At 41.8% G+C, this 17,447-nt stretch overlaps 2 protein-coding genes and 1 long non-coding RNA gene across 4 annotated transcripts; 2 read left to right on the forward strand and 1 right to left on the reverse strand.

The window, feature by feature from the left end:
- Nucleotides 1–1,807: 1,807 nt before the first annotated feature.
- On the forward strand, nt 1,808–3,461 carry LOC117427296 (uncharacterized methyltransferase YdaC-like). Its single transcript, XM_059004823.1, has 3 exons — nt 1,808–1,993; nt 2,582–2,864; nt 3,087–3,461. Exons 1-3 carry the CDS (start codon nt 1,841–1,843, stop codon nt 3,281–3,283), a joined length of 633 nt encoding a protein of 210 aa, XP_058860806.1. The 5' UTR covers nt 1,808–1,840; the 3' UTR covers nt 3,284–3,461.
- Nucleotides 3,462–4,158: 697 nt separating this feature from the next.
- On the reverse strand, nt 4,159–8,968 carry LOC117964464 (uncharacterized). The gene is made up of 3 exons (XR_004661093.2): nt 8,886–8,968; nt 7,703–7,807; nt 4,159–6,878 (listed from the first exon to the last, which is right to left on the reverse strand). It is a non-coding gene; the product is annotated as an uncharacterized LOC117964464 (long non-coding RNA).
- LOC117964465 (uncharacterized methyltransferase YdaC-like) lies at nt 8,943–12,406 on the forward strand. 2 transcript variants are annotated; one of them, XM_034907945.2, is made up of 3 exons: nt 8,943–9,052; nt 11,073–11,510; nt 12,099–12,406. In XM_034907945.2, the coding sequence occupies exons 2-3, from the start codon at nt 11,075–11,077 to the stop codon at nt 12,293–12,295; spliced, it is 633 nt and encodes a 210-aa protein (XP_034763836.1). In that variant the 5' UTR covers nt 8,943–9,052; nt 11,073–11,074; the 3' UTR covers nt 12,296–12,406. The 2 variants fall into 2 exon arrangements, with proteins under 2 accessions (XP_034763836.1, XP_034763835.1); XM_034907944.2 differs by lacking the exon at nt 8,943–9,052 and adding an exon at nt 9,066–9,204.
- The last annotated feature ends 5,041 nt before the right edge of the window (nt 12,407–17,447 follow it).

Consider the following 17,447-nt stretch of genomic DNA (forward strand, 5'->3'; position numbering starts at 1 on the left):
AGGGCACGTAGCCTATTACAGGATTCATGAAAAACGTTCTGAAATGCTGGACGTTGAAATTCATTCACTACCTCAGCTAGCTGTGTTTGGTGTTTTCATTGTGAGCACCACACAACACAACAAAATAATAATAATAATAATAATAATAATAATAATAATAATAATAATAATAATAATAATAATAATCTTTAGAGGCTTCATGAAAACGAGTTATTAAACGGTCTATATTTAAAAAATGGACATGCCATTATTAATCACTCGATGTCAGCATGATGACTTACTCCAGCGAAGGGGAAAGAGCGCAAGTGTTAAAGATCCTGTCCCTTACTGACGTTTAAAGAAGCTACTGTTATCTGTTATCTTCATAGCCAGTAAGAAATCATTCTCTATTCAAACTAGTTATTAAAAGCCCAGACTCCATGGAAGTTAATAAACACTGCGTAGCCCAAGTCGGTTTCAGTCAAAATGGGCAAGACAGTAGACTTTTTAGCGGAGGGTTGATAGTGGGCACTCGGTTGACAGGTGCTTCCGTATCCAAGCCCACACACATTCTTGATATTTCACAAAGAACGGTTTCAAACCTCTTTGAGTTAGTCTGTAGAACTGGTGTCGCAGAATATATATATATATATATATATATATATATATATATATATATATATATATATATATATATATATATATCAAAGACAACATAGAATGAAGTTCCTGGCTGCAGCCAGACTGGTGAAATTCAGCACAAGAAGGGATCAAGCTGAGGGAACACATAGACACTTTTTCAGGAACATCGACTTGAACCCTGGTTCACGGAGACCTAGTTTGAGGCATTTGCTGCATCAAACCCCAAGTCTCCTCTGGTGTGCCCCACAGTACCCTGAAACCTCGTCTCCTGAAACCAAGTTCAAAGCCACACAGTGGCTCCGTGTTCCCTGGAAATACCATGAAGCAATCCTATCTGGTTTGGGATCTCTCTGTCTATATTACATATAGATATCCTGGTTTAAACATGCAAACAGACAGGTTGAAATCCCAGTGAAAGGAGGACCATTGCCGGTGTTGCTCTAAGTAAGAAAGGAGTTTTACAAGCTTGGTTGACACTAGAAGTGCTCCCAGAACTGCCTTATCCGAGAATGTTTGGGGAGGCAGGGGGTTTGGTACAGATAGTGTAAAATGAACACAACTAAGAACGCTGTGTTAGAGAACATAACGTGCACGGAGATAAGCCACAAAGAGCCTTTTGTCTTCAAAGAGTATAAAACCTTATTAAAATGAAATCTTTCCTTCTTCAAGAACCTCTGTTGCGGCTACTGATAATAAAGACAAGACGCTTCTGCACGTTCAACCGACACCTGCAAGCACAGGTACGAAGCGCCGGCACGCTGCTGTTTAATATGCAGGGTCCAGATGGTGCATTTATACGTTACTTTGTGTATTTCGCTCTTTTAGTCTAACGTTCTGAGCGCTCTAATAGCTGAAAGCTTTGTTGATGGTCCACTTGATCTGCATAAGCTTCTTTGCCAACTTCTGCCAAACTGGCCTGCTTGTGCTACTAATCCTGCAGCAGCAGGAGGTTATAAATAACAAGTTATCACTCAGAGAAAAAAAAACAAAGGATTGGGCTCTTTTCAAAGGGTGTCTGCACAGTACTGATTAGATTTGACAAGCGGAGATATTAAATCCGTCGAATACATAGCATTTATTAGCATGAATCTTGTATTCTTGAAAATATATATATAAATATGTGTTTATGTTTTTTGTACATTTTACATTTTATGGTGCATTTTAAACGTTATTATTATTTATTTATTTTTGGTACCGTGTATTTTATTTGTATGTAGGGATGGTTACCAAAATCATAACCCAGCATTTGGGACACCCCAAGAGCACTCTAATGGGCTGGGTGACACAGAGCCTAATGAAACAGAACAACCGTTTTTTGGAGGAGAACGCAGTGAGACTGTGTGAGATACAAGCAGACAACACGGTTCTGGAGGTACTGCAGCTTTAATATGTATTAACTGAGGGCTCTATTCTCTCATCTTTACGGGTTTAACGCCCCCGAAAGCCCTTCTTCCAGCGCGTAAATAGCGCGTAAACCAAGTGAGAATAGGGCCCTTTACTGCCCGTTCTCTACTTCTTGTCTCACAAGAGTCTCTGGTAATTGGAATTAACTTTCAATCAAGTTGAGGTTAAGATATCACAACTAACACATTTAGAGAAAGCAAACCACACGAGAGAGGCGGTGTCTAATTGAAAAGACGTGCAAAGTTAAGGAATTCAGAATATGTGTTTAATCTAGAAAGCAGGCGTGTGTTTGTTTGCTGTCCATGGTATATTTTAATTTGTAATGATAAGTGTTTTTTTTTTCAATAAACACGTGGTTGCACGTTACTAGGTTCCTAAATTTGATCCCAGAGAAAAGCCTTTAGTTAGCGAGTCGTTCATTGTATTAAGAATACATGCAGGCATTATAATGTTGTCAGTTGTTCTAACATCAATGAAATGGCGCAATAAGGTGCCAGATCAGATGCAGTGGTGAGTGAGCCCGGGCCGACACTAACCCTGCCCCGTCCTGTTGAAGGTGGGTTTCGGGCCGGGGCTGGGTCTGCAGGAGGCGGTACAGTACCTGACAGACCCCAGGGGTAAGCTGCTGGGGCTCGACTACTCGGAGTACATGCACAAGGTGGCCAGAGAGAGGCTGCGGGATCACATCGCCTCGGGGAAGGTGCGGCTCTTCCAGGGCAGGGTGGAGTCCATCCCACTGCCTGCCTGCTCCGTGGACAAGGTGTACCACTGCAACTGCCACCTGTACTGGCCTGACATGAGAGCCGGGAACGCAGAGCTGCTGCGGGTCATGAGACCAGGTAAACTACCTGTGCCGTCCTACCTGTCACCTGCCCGTACAAGCGCGCATGCTCAAATATTCTGCCCAGCGGAATGAGTCACGTGGGTCCAGCATGTCTGTGGTGAAAATGTTCTTTTTTCAAATGCATGTTGTTTTTTCACCTGCCACCGAGTCCCAGTTGAGTCTGGTTTAACTTTAACTGCTGAGAATGAAGCAGCGCGTATTGAATTCTTTGTCCCAGGAGCCCTGATGGTGTCGACTCTAAACCTGGATTTCCTCCGATGGGGTCTGTCTTGGGGGTTCCTGCAGGGGGCGAATGTGGAGCCCAAGCCCTACCTGGAGGCTCTGCGGGCCGCAGGGTTCACCGATGTCCGTCTGGAGGAGAAATACGACAAGGGGAGGAAATTCGAGGCCATATTCGCCACGGCTGAGAAATAGAGAGAAATGTCTTGAAATAAAGAGATACTCTTAAAAATACATTCATCTGTAGTGGATCTGTAAGAATGAATTTACTACACTGTAAAAAAAAAAAAGTGTGTTTGTGCTTTTCAACTAGAAATAACATTACAATGCAAATCAATTTAATAAAATGCAAGCAGACCTTGTTTATAATCCAGTTTGTGTTGATTTTCTGGTCTGCTCATAACCTGTATCTGTTCCATTAATACCATTGACACATAATCCAAGGTTCCGGTCTTCTGAAGTAGAGCAATGCATTGACATGTCACAGCTGTGTGGAGTCTTACACCTCAGATAATCACGGACCAATGTAGTGATGTATTACTTTATATGAGCCAATGCAAATTAAAATAACATCGTTCCAATGCATTTAAACTGATATCTGAAGTAGAGACTCTTAAAGCCTTGGAAGCTAGTGTTTGTGTATTTAATCTTGATTAACACAGCAAAAAAAAATCCTTGTTCATGAGCCAATGCAAAATCAATTACAGATTAACTTTGGAACCCCCTATAGTATAGCAATGTAATTATGGCGTATCGTGTACCATTGGTTTTGAAATAGTCCTACAGCCCCCTCTAGTGGCAATACACGGTTTTTTTTTTTTTTACTAGGCCTGAACATGCAGTCAACCGTGCAGTGGCGTTGGATGGGCATGCACTGTGCCCAATAACAGCGCTGCTTTGAAGAGGCAAGACGGCTCTGAAATAGAACGAAGCTAGTGATCACTGAACACCTACACTCAGGAAAGTTTAGAAGGTCCGCGTTTATGGATACGCATGACTTCACTGCATGCAAGTATAAGGCTGACGTCATCTCCATATTTAGCGCCGGTCAAATTACAGTTATGAACTGGACAGGACTTTTCTGAAGTTAGGTCGCCGATTATTTCACTACAGTGATACATAATCATTCTGCTTACACATGTACGTAACCGTGATAAAATCCACTCTTTATCGAAAAGGTGCGATAATGTGCTGGCCGCTTCTCAGTAATTCATATTTTCCACTGTTAGTGTATTATCGCCCCGCAGTGCTGACAATTTGGAATTCCGATGAAATAGTTTTGATTATATTACTGGTTTAAATGTTCAAACACGGTATGCAGAGAAGCTAAGAGGTCATTCATTTTGAGTTTTTAAAGCCTTCTGAGTATGTTTTGAGTTTTATTTTGTTGAATTAATGCGACCCATGCAATGCAGTGTGTGTTTCATGACAGCTTTCCTTTCTTTATACCTTCAGTAGCCAGTAGAGGGCGCTGTTGACTGTTCCTGCTGAATGTTTTAACTGCATACCTTATTGGCATGCGCAGCTTTACCGCGGGCCCTTGTTCTGTTAAAGATGAATTGGGTCTTGGTCTCGATTTCAATTTGTAATATGTAGATATTTCACATGATACTGTTAGCGTTTTCTGTTGTTTTTCCTGATTCAGTGGTTGCCTGAAAAGTCCCTTCCACAGCCAAACATTGACCCTAGAGAGACAGTCATGGCTCTTTTAAAGACCCAGAGTTCACTTCGTGGAAGCGTGGGGCTGCTCAGCAGCAAGTTGAACAAGCGTTTCCTCCTCTACTTCTCAAACCCCTTTGACTGAGTTTGGTTCAGCAATGGGTTTGCATTGCACGTCGCTGATGAATCTGTGCAAACAGATGATAACTTGCATGAAACTTCCTCTTTGAAAATGAAAGGTGAATGGATACAGATCGCAGCCGCTATGTTTGAGTGGGATTGATGTGCGCAGGTTGAGAAGCATTGATTTCTCCGCATTGCATTGAAAACGCTTGTGCGTTTCTTTTCTAATCAATTACAGAAGGAAGGTTCGATTCCTTGTGCAAGCAAGTGGTTTTTAATAATAGATGAAGCGTCCACGCGGGTTTTGAAGGATAGAAAATTACTCTGCAGTCTTTGCGGTTTGCTGACACACGATTTTGTGTGCAATGCTAGAGCTCGGCTGCACAACATGCTGTATGAGACAAGCACGCGTTTCAAATACTTTATTTACAATTGCAAACACATGTGCATTTTATAATGAATCTTACAAAACTGCAACGAGACTCCGCCTTGGGCAGTGCTGTACGTGACAGGATGTCTTTCTGCACCTTGTTTCAGTCCCTCAATAAGACCCGGTGGTTTGTGGTTGTGTAGTTCTCTATGACGCGCTCGTCCTTATAGTTCCCTCTTACCAACACTGTTGTGGTTTCTTCAAAGTGTTTTTAAAGTACGTGATCAGACACACACATCTGCAAAACCACAACTTCTGTGAGACAACGTCCTGAAAACAAAACCGGTTCCCCTTCAAGTAAAGGAAAGGTTTCGATTGATTATTAAGAGATAGATTATTAAGAATGACCTTACACTAGACTATCTCATGTCATGCTCAACAGCAACGTTTCTTAGTATTGCAGAACACTTTGTTGCTGGAGCCCTTTATTAGGATGAATCCATTTCCGTTCTAGCATGTTGTTATTGATTGTTTGTAAGGGATCCTTAAACTAAAGTGTTACCAAATGAACTTCAGATGCATCACCTGTTTGTCCTAATCAGTCCTGGGTTGTTACAATGTAATAACCAAGAGATGGTCCCATATACATGATGTTAAATAAAATGGCTAAATGGTTTCAATCCTAAAATTCTAGGTGATGCTAAACGTTTGCCCATAGTTGTAGATAATCCAAAATATGCGAATGCTTAGAAAACACGTAGTAAATGGATCCACCAGTTCTATATTGAGCATCAATCTTAGAGTCAGGAAAAATATACCAGATTCAATTCTATAACAATAACCTTTTTTGACATCACACAGATGACGCAATTTTATTCAGCAATGTTTTTTTTTATTGAAAGACAATCATGTGTACATGTAATAGAGCTGAGGCCATATATAAATCATGCAGCATATTATAAACCCCATTATAAACAAACTAGGACTGTGCTGCAACTTTTTACAACCTAATGCAATTGTCTAAAGAGAAAGATCCCTAATTCTGTGATTGTGCTTAAAAAAGGGTTTTTTTAGCGTTAATGCTCTAAAAAGAAACTGAAGCTAGCATGGTTCTTAAAAACCTTCCTCACTAAACTGAAGCTAGAATGGTTCTTAAAAACCTTCCTCACTAAACTGAAGCTAGCATGGTTCTTAAAAAGCTTCCTCACTAAACTGAAGCTAGCCTGGTCATAAGTTTAATCACTAAACTCAAGCTTAATGATTGGTTTGGCGTTTGCAGACATTGTAGCTGCAATCTGTGCCCCTTCACCTTTCAGTTTCAAAGATGAATTCCCATGCCTGATATCCCTCTTTTCATAAGGCTGTGGCGCATGGCCAAGAGTTAGACTTTCATACAATTTGTCGTCTGTTCGCACAAATTCATCAGCGATGTGCAATGCAAACTCGTTGTTATACAGAACATAGTCAAAGGGGTTTGAGAAGTAGAGGAAGAAACGCTTGTGGTTGAACTTGTAGCTGAGGACCCCCACGCTTCCACGAAGTGAATTTTGGGTCTTCACAAAGACAGCCATGCCCGTCTCTCCAGGATGAACGGATGGTTATGGAGGACTTTTCAGGTAACCGCTGGAGCAGTAGGTTCTAAGAAACAGAAAAAGCTACCATTTAGTATCATGGAAAAAAAAGTGCATAGACACATGCCCAGTTATCCCAGGCTATGATTTTGGCACAGTGATATTGCGGGACATACCAATCCTTCCCCGGGGCCCATGACGGCTCTCAGTGGTCCTGTGTGTGTGTGCGTGCGTGCGTGCGTGCGTGTGTGTGTGTGTGTGTGTGTGTGTGTGTAGTTGAAAAGTCAAATCACACAGGCAGAAAAAAGATCAGAAAAAAATACTACAAAACAGAAAAACCTCTCGTTTTATCGAGTTTGCAGTCTGAAGTATTTTGTTTCGCAATGTTTAGTTTTAGAGAAAGTGAGTATTTATTTTCAACAGACTACTTGGGTACGCTACATTGTATGAAAACAAAAGTTTCAAGAAATGAAATGTCAGTGTTAATTAATATTTTTTGAAAATGCAAGCCCAGTTTTTTTTTTAAATTAACAATCGCTGTATGTATGTAAAGATCACAACCGTATTTACAGTAATATTGTGTTCCTTTACATGCTCGCTCAGCTACAAAATACAAATCTCATTCGCTGACCTGCACAGCTACACGTAAATGCCGTGTGCAAACACAACCAAATAATTTACAGATACTCGCAGATTTGTATTTTCGCTGCATTTTTAAAAGGAAGCGCGTAATCAAATGTATTTTTTCAATCTGTTTCACGGACGTTTGTTTAAATTCACAATTCACGATTTTCGTGACCTCCGTGACAATAGCCTCACCCACAAGCAGTTACACAAACACACAAACGCATGCATTGAATGCAGTGTTCTCATCAGCAGGCATGTGCTTACTCAGGGTGCTCCAGGATGATTTTTGCGCTTTTATTCCGGATCTCTATTCCAACACATCTGCCAGCGTCGGTTTCCTCAACAAGCTTTTCAATTGTGACGTTCATGCTGCAGAGACATACATTTATTTTAGTTATATATAGTTTGACTTTTACATTGTGGGTAAGGCAGCCTCGTATATGGTATAGGGACCCTGGTGGGGGTGTGAGGGTTAAAGCTACGGAGATTGTAAGATGCAAAAGAGCAAATTGGACTTATTAGGAGCCCGAAAGCGCTTTCCCAAAAACTACAGGCGTATCATTTGATAAAATACGCTTAGCAGAGTCTTCTATTCAAGACAGACCGACATTGTGTTCAATCGCGCTCCTTGCTTCTGCACGACCCCACGCAGAGCCAGGAAAGTGGGTTTCTTTGGGGTTTGGCCTCATCCGTGCCTCGGCTCCTGAAGAAGGTGGTCTGTAAAGATCTCCCCACCTTCATTTAAACACCGAGCATATAAAACGGAGGCTCAAAATGTATGAGTTTGAGATTCTAAAGTCATGAATTGTTGTGTTTTAAGAACGCAGGTTGTTTTACCCAGTAGTGGTAAAACTGGCCCTGGATCATTGTTACCCTCCAAATGCTAAACTGTAATCCTCTTGTGGGTGTAAGAGACCCCAGGCTTCTCCAGCACCTCCCTGTAGCGTCGTGGCGTGCGGTAAAGGCTGACCAACTCAGAAATAACAAACCCCAGACTCAGAACTTCAGTTTAAAACGCCATGGCGCACTTCTATTCACAAATAAATCAAAACACAGGAACAAATAAACAGTTTGAACGAAAACATAAACAAAACACAGCATAACACCCAAACTACGACTATCACAGTGTTCTCGTTCACTCGACACTCACTCACTCACTCGCTCACTGTGTTCATGTAATACCCTATATACAATGAAATACATGTTAATAGTACAGTCCAGGAATCTCCCCCTGTTAAGAACCTCCCCCCTGTGATTCTATGTGTTGATTTGGACCAGAGTTCTAAAACAAACTGTTGTTTTTTTTCGTTGAATACTGTAGTGTTTTATGTGATACTGTTACAGTTTTCTGAACCGAGAGCAAAATAAAATACTGACAAAAGGAAACAACAACTAAGTACAAATGAATGTCTGTAACATTCAGGCTTGGCAAACCCCCTTCACTCACCGATCCTCCTGTCTCACAAACAGCCTTGTCCTTGTCTTTGTGTAGGGTGTGGCCAGGTGTAATCGACGTCAATCATTCGCTTGCCACCTGGCCACATTCCACACATGCCCGCCACAAAACACGCATTTTACTTTTTAGAGTGCTTTTCTTTACTGCGTCTGCAGCAGGTAAGACAACTGCTACTAACAACCTAATTGCGTGTTAATTGTAACCAATTTAATTTATCTTACAAAAGCTGTGCTCCATTGACTGCTCTCGAACACAACGCTGTTTTTCGATCAGGACTGCCAGCTAGTGCCTTTGTTAAGCCTCAGAGAAGGTAAGAACCACGCTATTCGCAAGTTCTCTCTCTCCCCGGTTTACTTTTTTTTTTTTTAATTAAACAAAATGTTTTGTGGTGTGCTTTTAATAGGCGTGTTTTCTGTGTGTTTTAGGAGTGTGACCGCCACTGTTTCTTGTTTGTTTCATCATGATTTGATTAAAGCGTTTCGCTTTGTTTATTTTGGCTCTTTTTACTGTCTATGCAATTGTGACCTGTAGTTATCTGAACCGCATTTTATGTAGTACTAAACTGATTTAGTTCTTGCTTCTGTTGCCCATACTGCCGTTTTATATGTACTGCAATATTACTAACCATAGCCAACACTAATGAATTCTCCCCGGGCCTCTGCCAGCGTGATAGGGTGATTTGGAGGGGTGAGTTGTTTTGTTTGGAATTTATATATATATAATTTTTTACGTTTATTGCACAGTTATGGTTTGTTTTGTATTCACCTTATGTATTCTTTTTGTTGTAGATAATTACTTTGTTGTAATTACACGTTTTGATTTTATATATGCAATAGTAGTTTAATTATATTTCTTTTTTTTTGTTTTCCCCTCTGAGCACAAGCTGGGAGATCCAGTGGTTTAAAAATTAAGGCGTGCCTTGTGGTTATCTATTGTATTAGTAGAATCCTTAAGCATATGATTGTTAGCCATTTTCTCTACATAGTATTATTATTATTATTATTATTTATTTCTTAGCAGACGCCCTTAGTACTGCTGTCATTGTTGAACTGTTTTTGTTTTGTAATAACATTTTAAACTGCATTCTTGTCTGCTAGCTCATATGGGGGGGGGGGGGCTGTTGTAGAAACTTGGTAACATTTGCTTGTGTCTAGTCTAGGCCTTCTGTTTTCATTCTTATTTTGAGCACTTGAAGGTGCACGGACTGGGATACCTGTGTTGGTAACCCCGTGGTCCTGGTTTACTGTCGGCAGTATCGAGACCACGGACAACAGCGCCCTCTGCGGGCTAAACTAAATAAAATAAATAAGAAATAAATAAATCTGGGCACCTGTGCGGTGGTTACAAATAAAACCTCCTATGTCGGTGAATACCCCCACCCTTCCACACGAACACTGTCGTTTCTTCAAAAGTGTTTTTAAAGTATGTGATCACACACATCTGCAAAACATCTTCCAGCTGCTGCCTTTTAACATAACTGACATTCATATAAAAACCAAAAGAAACGACACATTTCCTCAACCTTTCTGAACAAAAGCAACTGCAGGGTGATGACCGGACGTGCTCTAATAGATTTGCCGAGCTGTGGCTCCTGTGCAGTTTGCTGCTTTTTTTTCCTCAAATGCTTTCAGAAATCCGGTGCAAGTGAGATTCTTATCCAAGAGCTTGAGCCGAGCACATTAAACCGCACAGCTTTTCAAATGAGTTTATTCATTTTACTTTTAACACTGAACAGGGAGTGGATGAAATGTGGAAACCCACTGCCCCTTGCACAACAGTATGTTCTTGTCCTTCTATATGTACTTGGTTTCTATTTTCTATTTCAAATTGTAACATGCAGATATTTCAAAGACAGCACTGTAGATGTAAAGGTTGCAGCTACATCCTGGTATAAAGTAACTCTTGTGTGCTGTAGTTCACTCCAATGTCATGTGACGTACCTCACAGGAAATGATTAGATACCCGGAAGAAGCCGTTCCTTTTTCTAATGTTGTACTTCTGTATATCCTGACTCCAATAGGGTACAAATCTACCAGCAGATCTTCAATACAATAAGGGCAGGCAGACGTGATGATAATGGATTGTAAACCCTGGTTAGCACTCCTTTAATGCAGAGATTGAAACTTTCACTGTGTTGAAGGGGTTTGACGCAGCCTGGCTCCTTCTGTCTTGGTGCAGGAATGCTGGCGAGGAAGCTGACCCAGCAGCTGGGGCACCCCACGCAGTCCCTGGTCGGCTGGCTGGTAAAGCAGTTCCTGGAGAGGCATAACCGCGTCCTGGAGGAGAGAGCGGTGAGGCTGTGCGAGATCCAGCCGGACAGCACGGTTCTGGAGGTGGGTTTCGGGCCGGGGCTGGGTCTGCAGGAGGCGGTACAGTACCTGACGGACCCCAGGGGGAAACTGCTGGGGCTCGACTACTCGGAGTACATGCACAAGCTGGCCAGAGAGAGGCTGCGGGATCACATCGCCTCGGGGAAGGTGCAGCTCTTCCAGGGCAGGGTGGAGTCCATCCCACTGCCTGCCTGCTCCGTGGACAAGGTGTACCACTGCAACTGCTACTACTACTGGCCTGACCTGCTAGCCGGGAGCGCAGAGCTGCACAGGGTGATGAAACCAGGTGGGATTGTGTTAAGGAGTGCACTACACTCAGGCGTCTCAATGCAATTATCAACATACCTGTTGTGCACTATCTGTTAACAACTTTAATTAGTTAACACAATAGTTCCAAAGAATGGCTCCGCCATGCACCTCTGTTCATCTTGTAGGTCTCAGATGTGCAGTTCTGAAAGAAACACCCGTTATAGCGAACAGGGATTTCCTTTCAAAACGTGATATCTGGTGCTGCACACGGTTAAAGAAAGCGGTTTGGAAGCCGTGCTTTTAGTTTCTTGCTTGTACTTCCTGGGTCATTTCACCTGGAGAGTGACACTGTCCCCATCCCTTCACTGGCGTCTTGTCAATAACCAATCAGCCTGCTCCCCCTATTGACTTGACATGCTTTCCACCAGTAACATGCTTTTACCCAGAAGACGGTGCTGAGATACAATGACCCAGGGAGTACAAGGGTGAACAGATCCTTCGTATTTCACAGCTGGAGTAAACTGAACACTGGTGAAGAGACTGGGATAAGTCAATCCCTTTGCTCCCACGGCAGAGCTGTGGGTGGGGTATTCACTCTTCACTGTACCTGTGTTTTGTTTCTCAGGAGCCCTCATGGTGACGACCCTCAAACTGGCCTCCCTCAGAAAGGCTGTGTCCCGCGGGGTCATTCAGGACAAGAAGTGGCAGCCCGAGCCCTACATGGAGGCCCTGATCTCTGCTGGGTTCACTGACGTCCGATTGGAGGAGAAGCAGCACAAGGGGCGGGACTTCCAGGCCATCTTCGCCACTGCTGCAAAATGAAGGCGGCGGGCTTGGTTGGCACAGGTGTGGGTGATAGTGTTGGGCCGCCCGGAAATGTCATTGTTTTACATTTCTTAAAGCATTAATAAACACCCCTTTAATACAAACATCCTCACTGCTGTCAAAGCCTCCTGCTCACTGTGGTTACCAGCGGTGACACTGAGATGTACCAATGCTGGCCTTGTGGGTACAAAGCGAATAAATTCAACTCGCTGATTTCATATTAGTATCCACATGCTTATGTATTTATGTACACACCTGTTTTCAAAATCTAGCATCCCTTCCCTTCACCCTACAGACAGCAGCAGCAGCTGTTTCCAGTGTTTCTCTCTCCAGTAAGTGCAGTCAGGTTGGGGTTTTACAAAAGGATCCATTCCTTGTGCATGGGGGGGGGGGGGGGCGATATTGACAGTTTAAGTGTTACCAAAAAAGAAAGATCAAAGTTCGAGACAGTGAATTCCCCTGTATACTGCTGGGTAATGGAAGCATAGAGAATAGAATACTTTTAACACATGCCTTTCACCTTTACATCCAATAGGATCATTAATCAGCACATGTATTTCAGTATAAACACGCAACGCTTCCATCATGCTATTTCTGTGTGCTCACATGCGCCACCTTGTGGTTTTAGAGTAGCAGAGTAACTACAAAAAAAAAAAAAGGTTTTATTTATAGAAAATAGTTTCCTTATTCTTCTTGCAACACATGTTTCTCTCCCCGAACTCCGTCATTTGCACAACAAAATTACAGTTAAACCTTTGACTTATGGCCTTATTACTGAAGGTAGTATTCAGTTTTAATTTTTTTAAAATCTAAATTAAATATGGAAATTAGTTCAGTCATGGTGGTATATCAGATTTTTTTGTTTTTTAAACAGTTTGGTTTACATGTTGGTCTTATTAATGAGCTAATTTAACATTAATATGGAGAGGCTGAAGCAGGTGACCTTAACAGCGAAGATGACTCTAAACATTTAAATTGGAGCAAATTGGGAGTGGAGAAAAGTGCCCTTAAAAGCGAGATGGTTGAGTTAGAGGAATCCGTATCCAGCCCTTGTGTATCATACAACCTGCCAATACAAAGTGTACAGCAACAGAACACAAGCAGCTCTTCACAGCTCTACAAACGAGTTACACATCCCTGATCTCAATCTTAATGACGGACTTGACAGCTGAAGACATTGTGGCTGTTACTTCAACCCCTCCACCTTTCACACTGGTGCTTGTTATTGAACTTTCTGAAACAATACGGAAATTGCTGTTACCAGTTTCCAAACCCATTTCATGAAATAACCGTTCATCTATGAGTTTACTCTCGTCATCAATCATCAAATTGAATTTCCTGTTGTGGACGGCAGACCAGAAAGGGTTGGAAAACATCAAGCAAAGTCTTTTCCCCTTAAACTTGTAGCTCAGAAGGCCCTCGACGCCACACAACGAGAAGGAGTACTTTGCAAAAATGCAGATTCCATTCATTCCTGGATCAATGATTAGTGCTGGGGGGCTTTGCAGGACGCCACCATGAACGTAAACCCTGAAAACAAACAGATAAATCATACTGGCTTTATTTTAAATGAGAATACCTTCTAGTCACATCTGTATATACATACACTTTGATTTTGTAACAGTGTTTAGTACAATTGTACTGCAATGGTTAGAAGTATATATACCATTATATTAGTATTTGCATGTTGCAATACAATGTTACCACACCTGTACTATTCTATCTGTGGCTCAGACCACTGAATATAAACAAACAAACACTGCCATTCAGCTGGCCACTACCCAACCTTTTCCTGGTCCCTTAAAATTTGTATGAAGGAAAATTGGCAGTACAATTGTCTGGCATACACTCCTTACCCAGGCTTGTTTAGCATGCACTGATCTCTTACCCAGGCTTGTTTAGCATGCAGTGATCTCTTACAGTGGCACTCTCCTTACTCAGGCTTGTTTAGCATGCAGTGATCTCTTACAGAGGCACTCTCCTTACTCAGGCTTGTTTAGCATGCAGTGATCTCTTACAGAGGCACTCTCCTTACTCAAGCTTGTTTAGCATGCAGTGATCTCTTACAGTGGCACTCTCCTTACTCAGGCTTGTTTAGCATGCAGTGATCTCTTACAGAGGCACTCTCCTTACTCAGGCTTGTTTAGCATGCAGTGATCTCTTACAGAGGCACTCTCCTTACTCAGGCTTGTTTAGCATGCAGTGATCTCTTACAGAGGCACTCTCCTTACTCAGGCTTGTTTAGCATGCAGTGATCTCTTACAGTGGCACTCTCCTTACTCAGGCTTGTTTAGCATGCAGTGATCTCTTACAGTGGCACTCTCCTTACTCAGGCTTGTTTAGCATGCAGTGATCTCTTACAGTGGCACTCTCCTTACTCAGGCTTGTTTAGCATGCACTGATCTCTTACCCAGGCTTGTTTAGCATGCAGTGATCTCTTACAGTGGCACTCTCCTTACTCAGGCTTGTTTAGCATGCAGTGATCTCTTTCAGTGGCACTCTCCTTACTCAGGCTTGTTTAGCATGCACTGATCTCTTACAGTGGCACTCTCCTTACTCAGGCTTGTTTAGCATGCAGTGATCTCTTTCAGTGGCACTCTCCTTACTCAGGCTTGTTTAGCATGCAGTGATCTCTTACAGTGGCACTCTTCTTACTCAGGCTTGTTTAGCATGCACTGATCTCTTACCCAGGCTTGTTTAGCATGCAGTGATCTCTTACAGTGGCACTCTCCTTACTCAGGCTTGTTTAGCATGCAGTGATCTCTTACAGTGGCACTCTCCTTACTCAGGCTTGTTTAGCATGCACTGATCTCTTACCCAGGCTTGTTTAGCATGCAGTGATCTCTTACAGTGGCACTCTCCTTACTCAGGCTTGTTTAGCATGCAGTGATCTCTTTCAGTGGCACTCTCCTTACTCAGGCTTGTTTAGCATGCAGTGATCTCTTACAGAGGCACTCTCCTTACTCAGGCTTGTTTAGCATGCAGTGATCTCTTACAGAGGCACTCTCCTTACTCAGGCTTGTTTAGCATGCAGTGATCTCTTTCAGTGGCACTCTCCTTACTCAGGCTTGTTTAGCATGCAGTGATCTCTTACAGTGGCACTCTTCTTACTCAGGCTTGTTTAGCATGCACTGATCTCTTACCCAGGCTTGTTTAGCATGCAGTGATCTCTTACAGTGGCACTCTTCTTACTCAGGCTTGTTTAGCATGCAGTGATCTCTTACAGAGGCACTCTCCTTACTCAGGCTTGTTTAGGGTGACTTTGCTGTTGTTGCGGATCTCAATGCCAACACACATCAATTTGTCAACTGAATTCACAGCTTGTTCAATTCGGGAAGCCATTCTGTATTGTAGCTTCAAAACACAGAATATTGTATTAATATAACAGACACTACAGGTACTTCAAAACAGTTTCTCAAGATAATGGAAACCAAGGGGCAAGTTGATGAAACTAGCTTCACCGAGGTAGTACTGAAAACCTCTTCTGCTTTACCTTGGTTAATGTAAGATGTAAGCTTCGGGAAAATTTGATCAAACTGCCAAAGTAATGTACATACTATAGTGAACATTTTTGTTTAACCCTTGCGCTACAGTGAACACTCTACCTGCTTGAGGTCTACCTGACATAACGTGACTTTCGGCTTGTGTACCAGGACAAATATCCACCGAAAGTATACAGTATTATACCTGTCTAGAATCTGAAGATTAAAGAGAATAACGTTTTCACTCTATGATGACATATACTTGTTTAACCCATAACCCTAACTATATGATTACCTAGTTTTAAAATGTACTCAAGTTGATTTCTTTAGAAATGTCTCCATGAGTGTAATTTAGTGATCTCCCACCTAAAACTGTAAAGTATTAGTGGTATCCACAACTCCGCCAGTTCACTAAATTACACTTGGAGACATTTCTAAAGAAAAATCTAATTTCAAGTACATTTTAAAAGGTATTTTTTACATTCAAACTAGGTAATCATAGGGTATATTTCATTATAGAGTGAAAAGGTTATTCTCTTAATAATCTTCAGATTCTCAGCTGTTTAGAAAGATATAATATGGTACACTTGTGGTGGATATTTGTCTGGGGAAAAGCCGGTGTCACAGCCTATATGCTCATCCCGGTAACTTTCTCCCAGTGAATTCTAGCCTAAGCTAACGCTCACACCGTAGTGGGACTGTGCCTATGCTAAAATTCACAGGGGTGAGTATATAAGGCTGTGACACCAGAACAGGTGGAAGTCAGGATGCTTGTCAACATTAGTAATGTATACAGGTGCAGATGAGGGCATTTTCATGTGGGATGCAGTCTGTTTTTGCTAAGATATATGTGCCCACACTATATAAAATATTTGAAATACCTTCGGAGCAATACGTTCTTCATATAGGAATGAAACCTTTATGATACACTATAGTCACACACTGGGTGATGTTATTATAATAATATAAATAAATCCGTTGCATTGATCCAAACTAAGTGTTTGTTGGAAGAGACGCTGTCTATGCAGTATAAAAATGATCCATTGTGGTGGGGCAAGACACTCGTAAAAAACAGTTTTTAGACTGTCTTTATTTAAACATGAAGACAGGCTTCAGACAGCAGTGCTGTCGGCAGTCATTTTAAGCTTCGTCTGTTCTGGGCTTTCCCCAGACCCAGCTCTTAGTTTATGACTAAGTCGAAATTTATATATTTTTTTCTCAAACGGCCCTAGGTCTCTTCGGTAATATGCCACAGCCTAAACAGTCTCTATTTGCTGTTTTGCACAAATATTTTCTAATACGTTCTACACACACACTAATATATATATATATATATATATATATATATATATATATAATTTACACACACACACACACACACAGTATAAATCTATTTCTCACCTGCTCTTGTATCGTGTCCCAGCGGCTGTGCTGCTCTCTCGTCTTCTCTTAGTCTTGACTAAACCTGAGCTTTCAGCTGCTCTCTTTATATAGTTGACATTCATACCGAAACCAAAAGAAAATTACTCAACCTTTCTGAACAAACAAAACTGCAGGGCAATGTCCAGACAATTTCTAATAGATAACAACAGATTTGCTGAGCTGTTGCTTCTGTGTACTTTGCTGCTTTTTTTTTTTCTCGAAATACTTTCAGAAATCTAGTGCCG

Source organism: Acipenser ruthenus, chromosome 30 (assembly GCF_902713425.1).
Source record: "Acipenser ruthenus chromosome 30, fAciRut3.2 maternal haplotype, whole genome shotgun sequence".
Lineage (NCBI taxonomy): Eukaryota > Metazoa > Chordata > Actinopteri > Acipenseriformes > Acipenseridae > Acipenser > Acipenser ruthenus.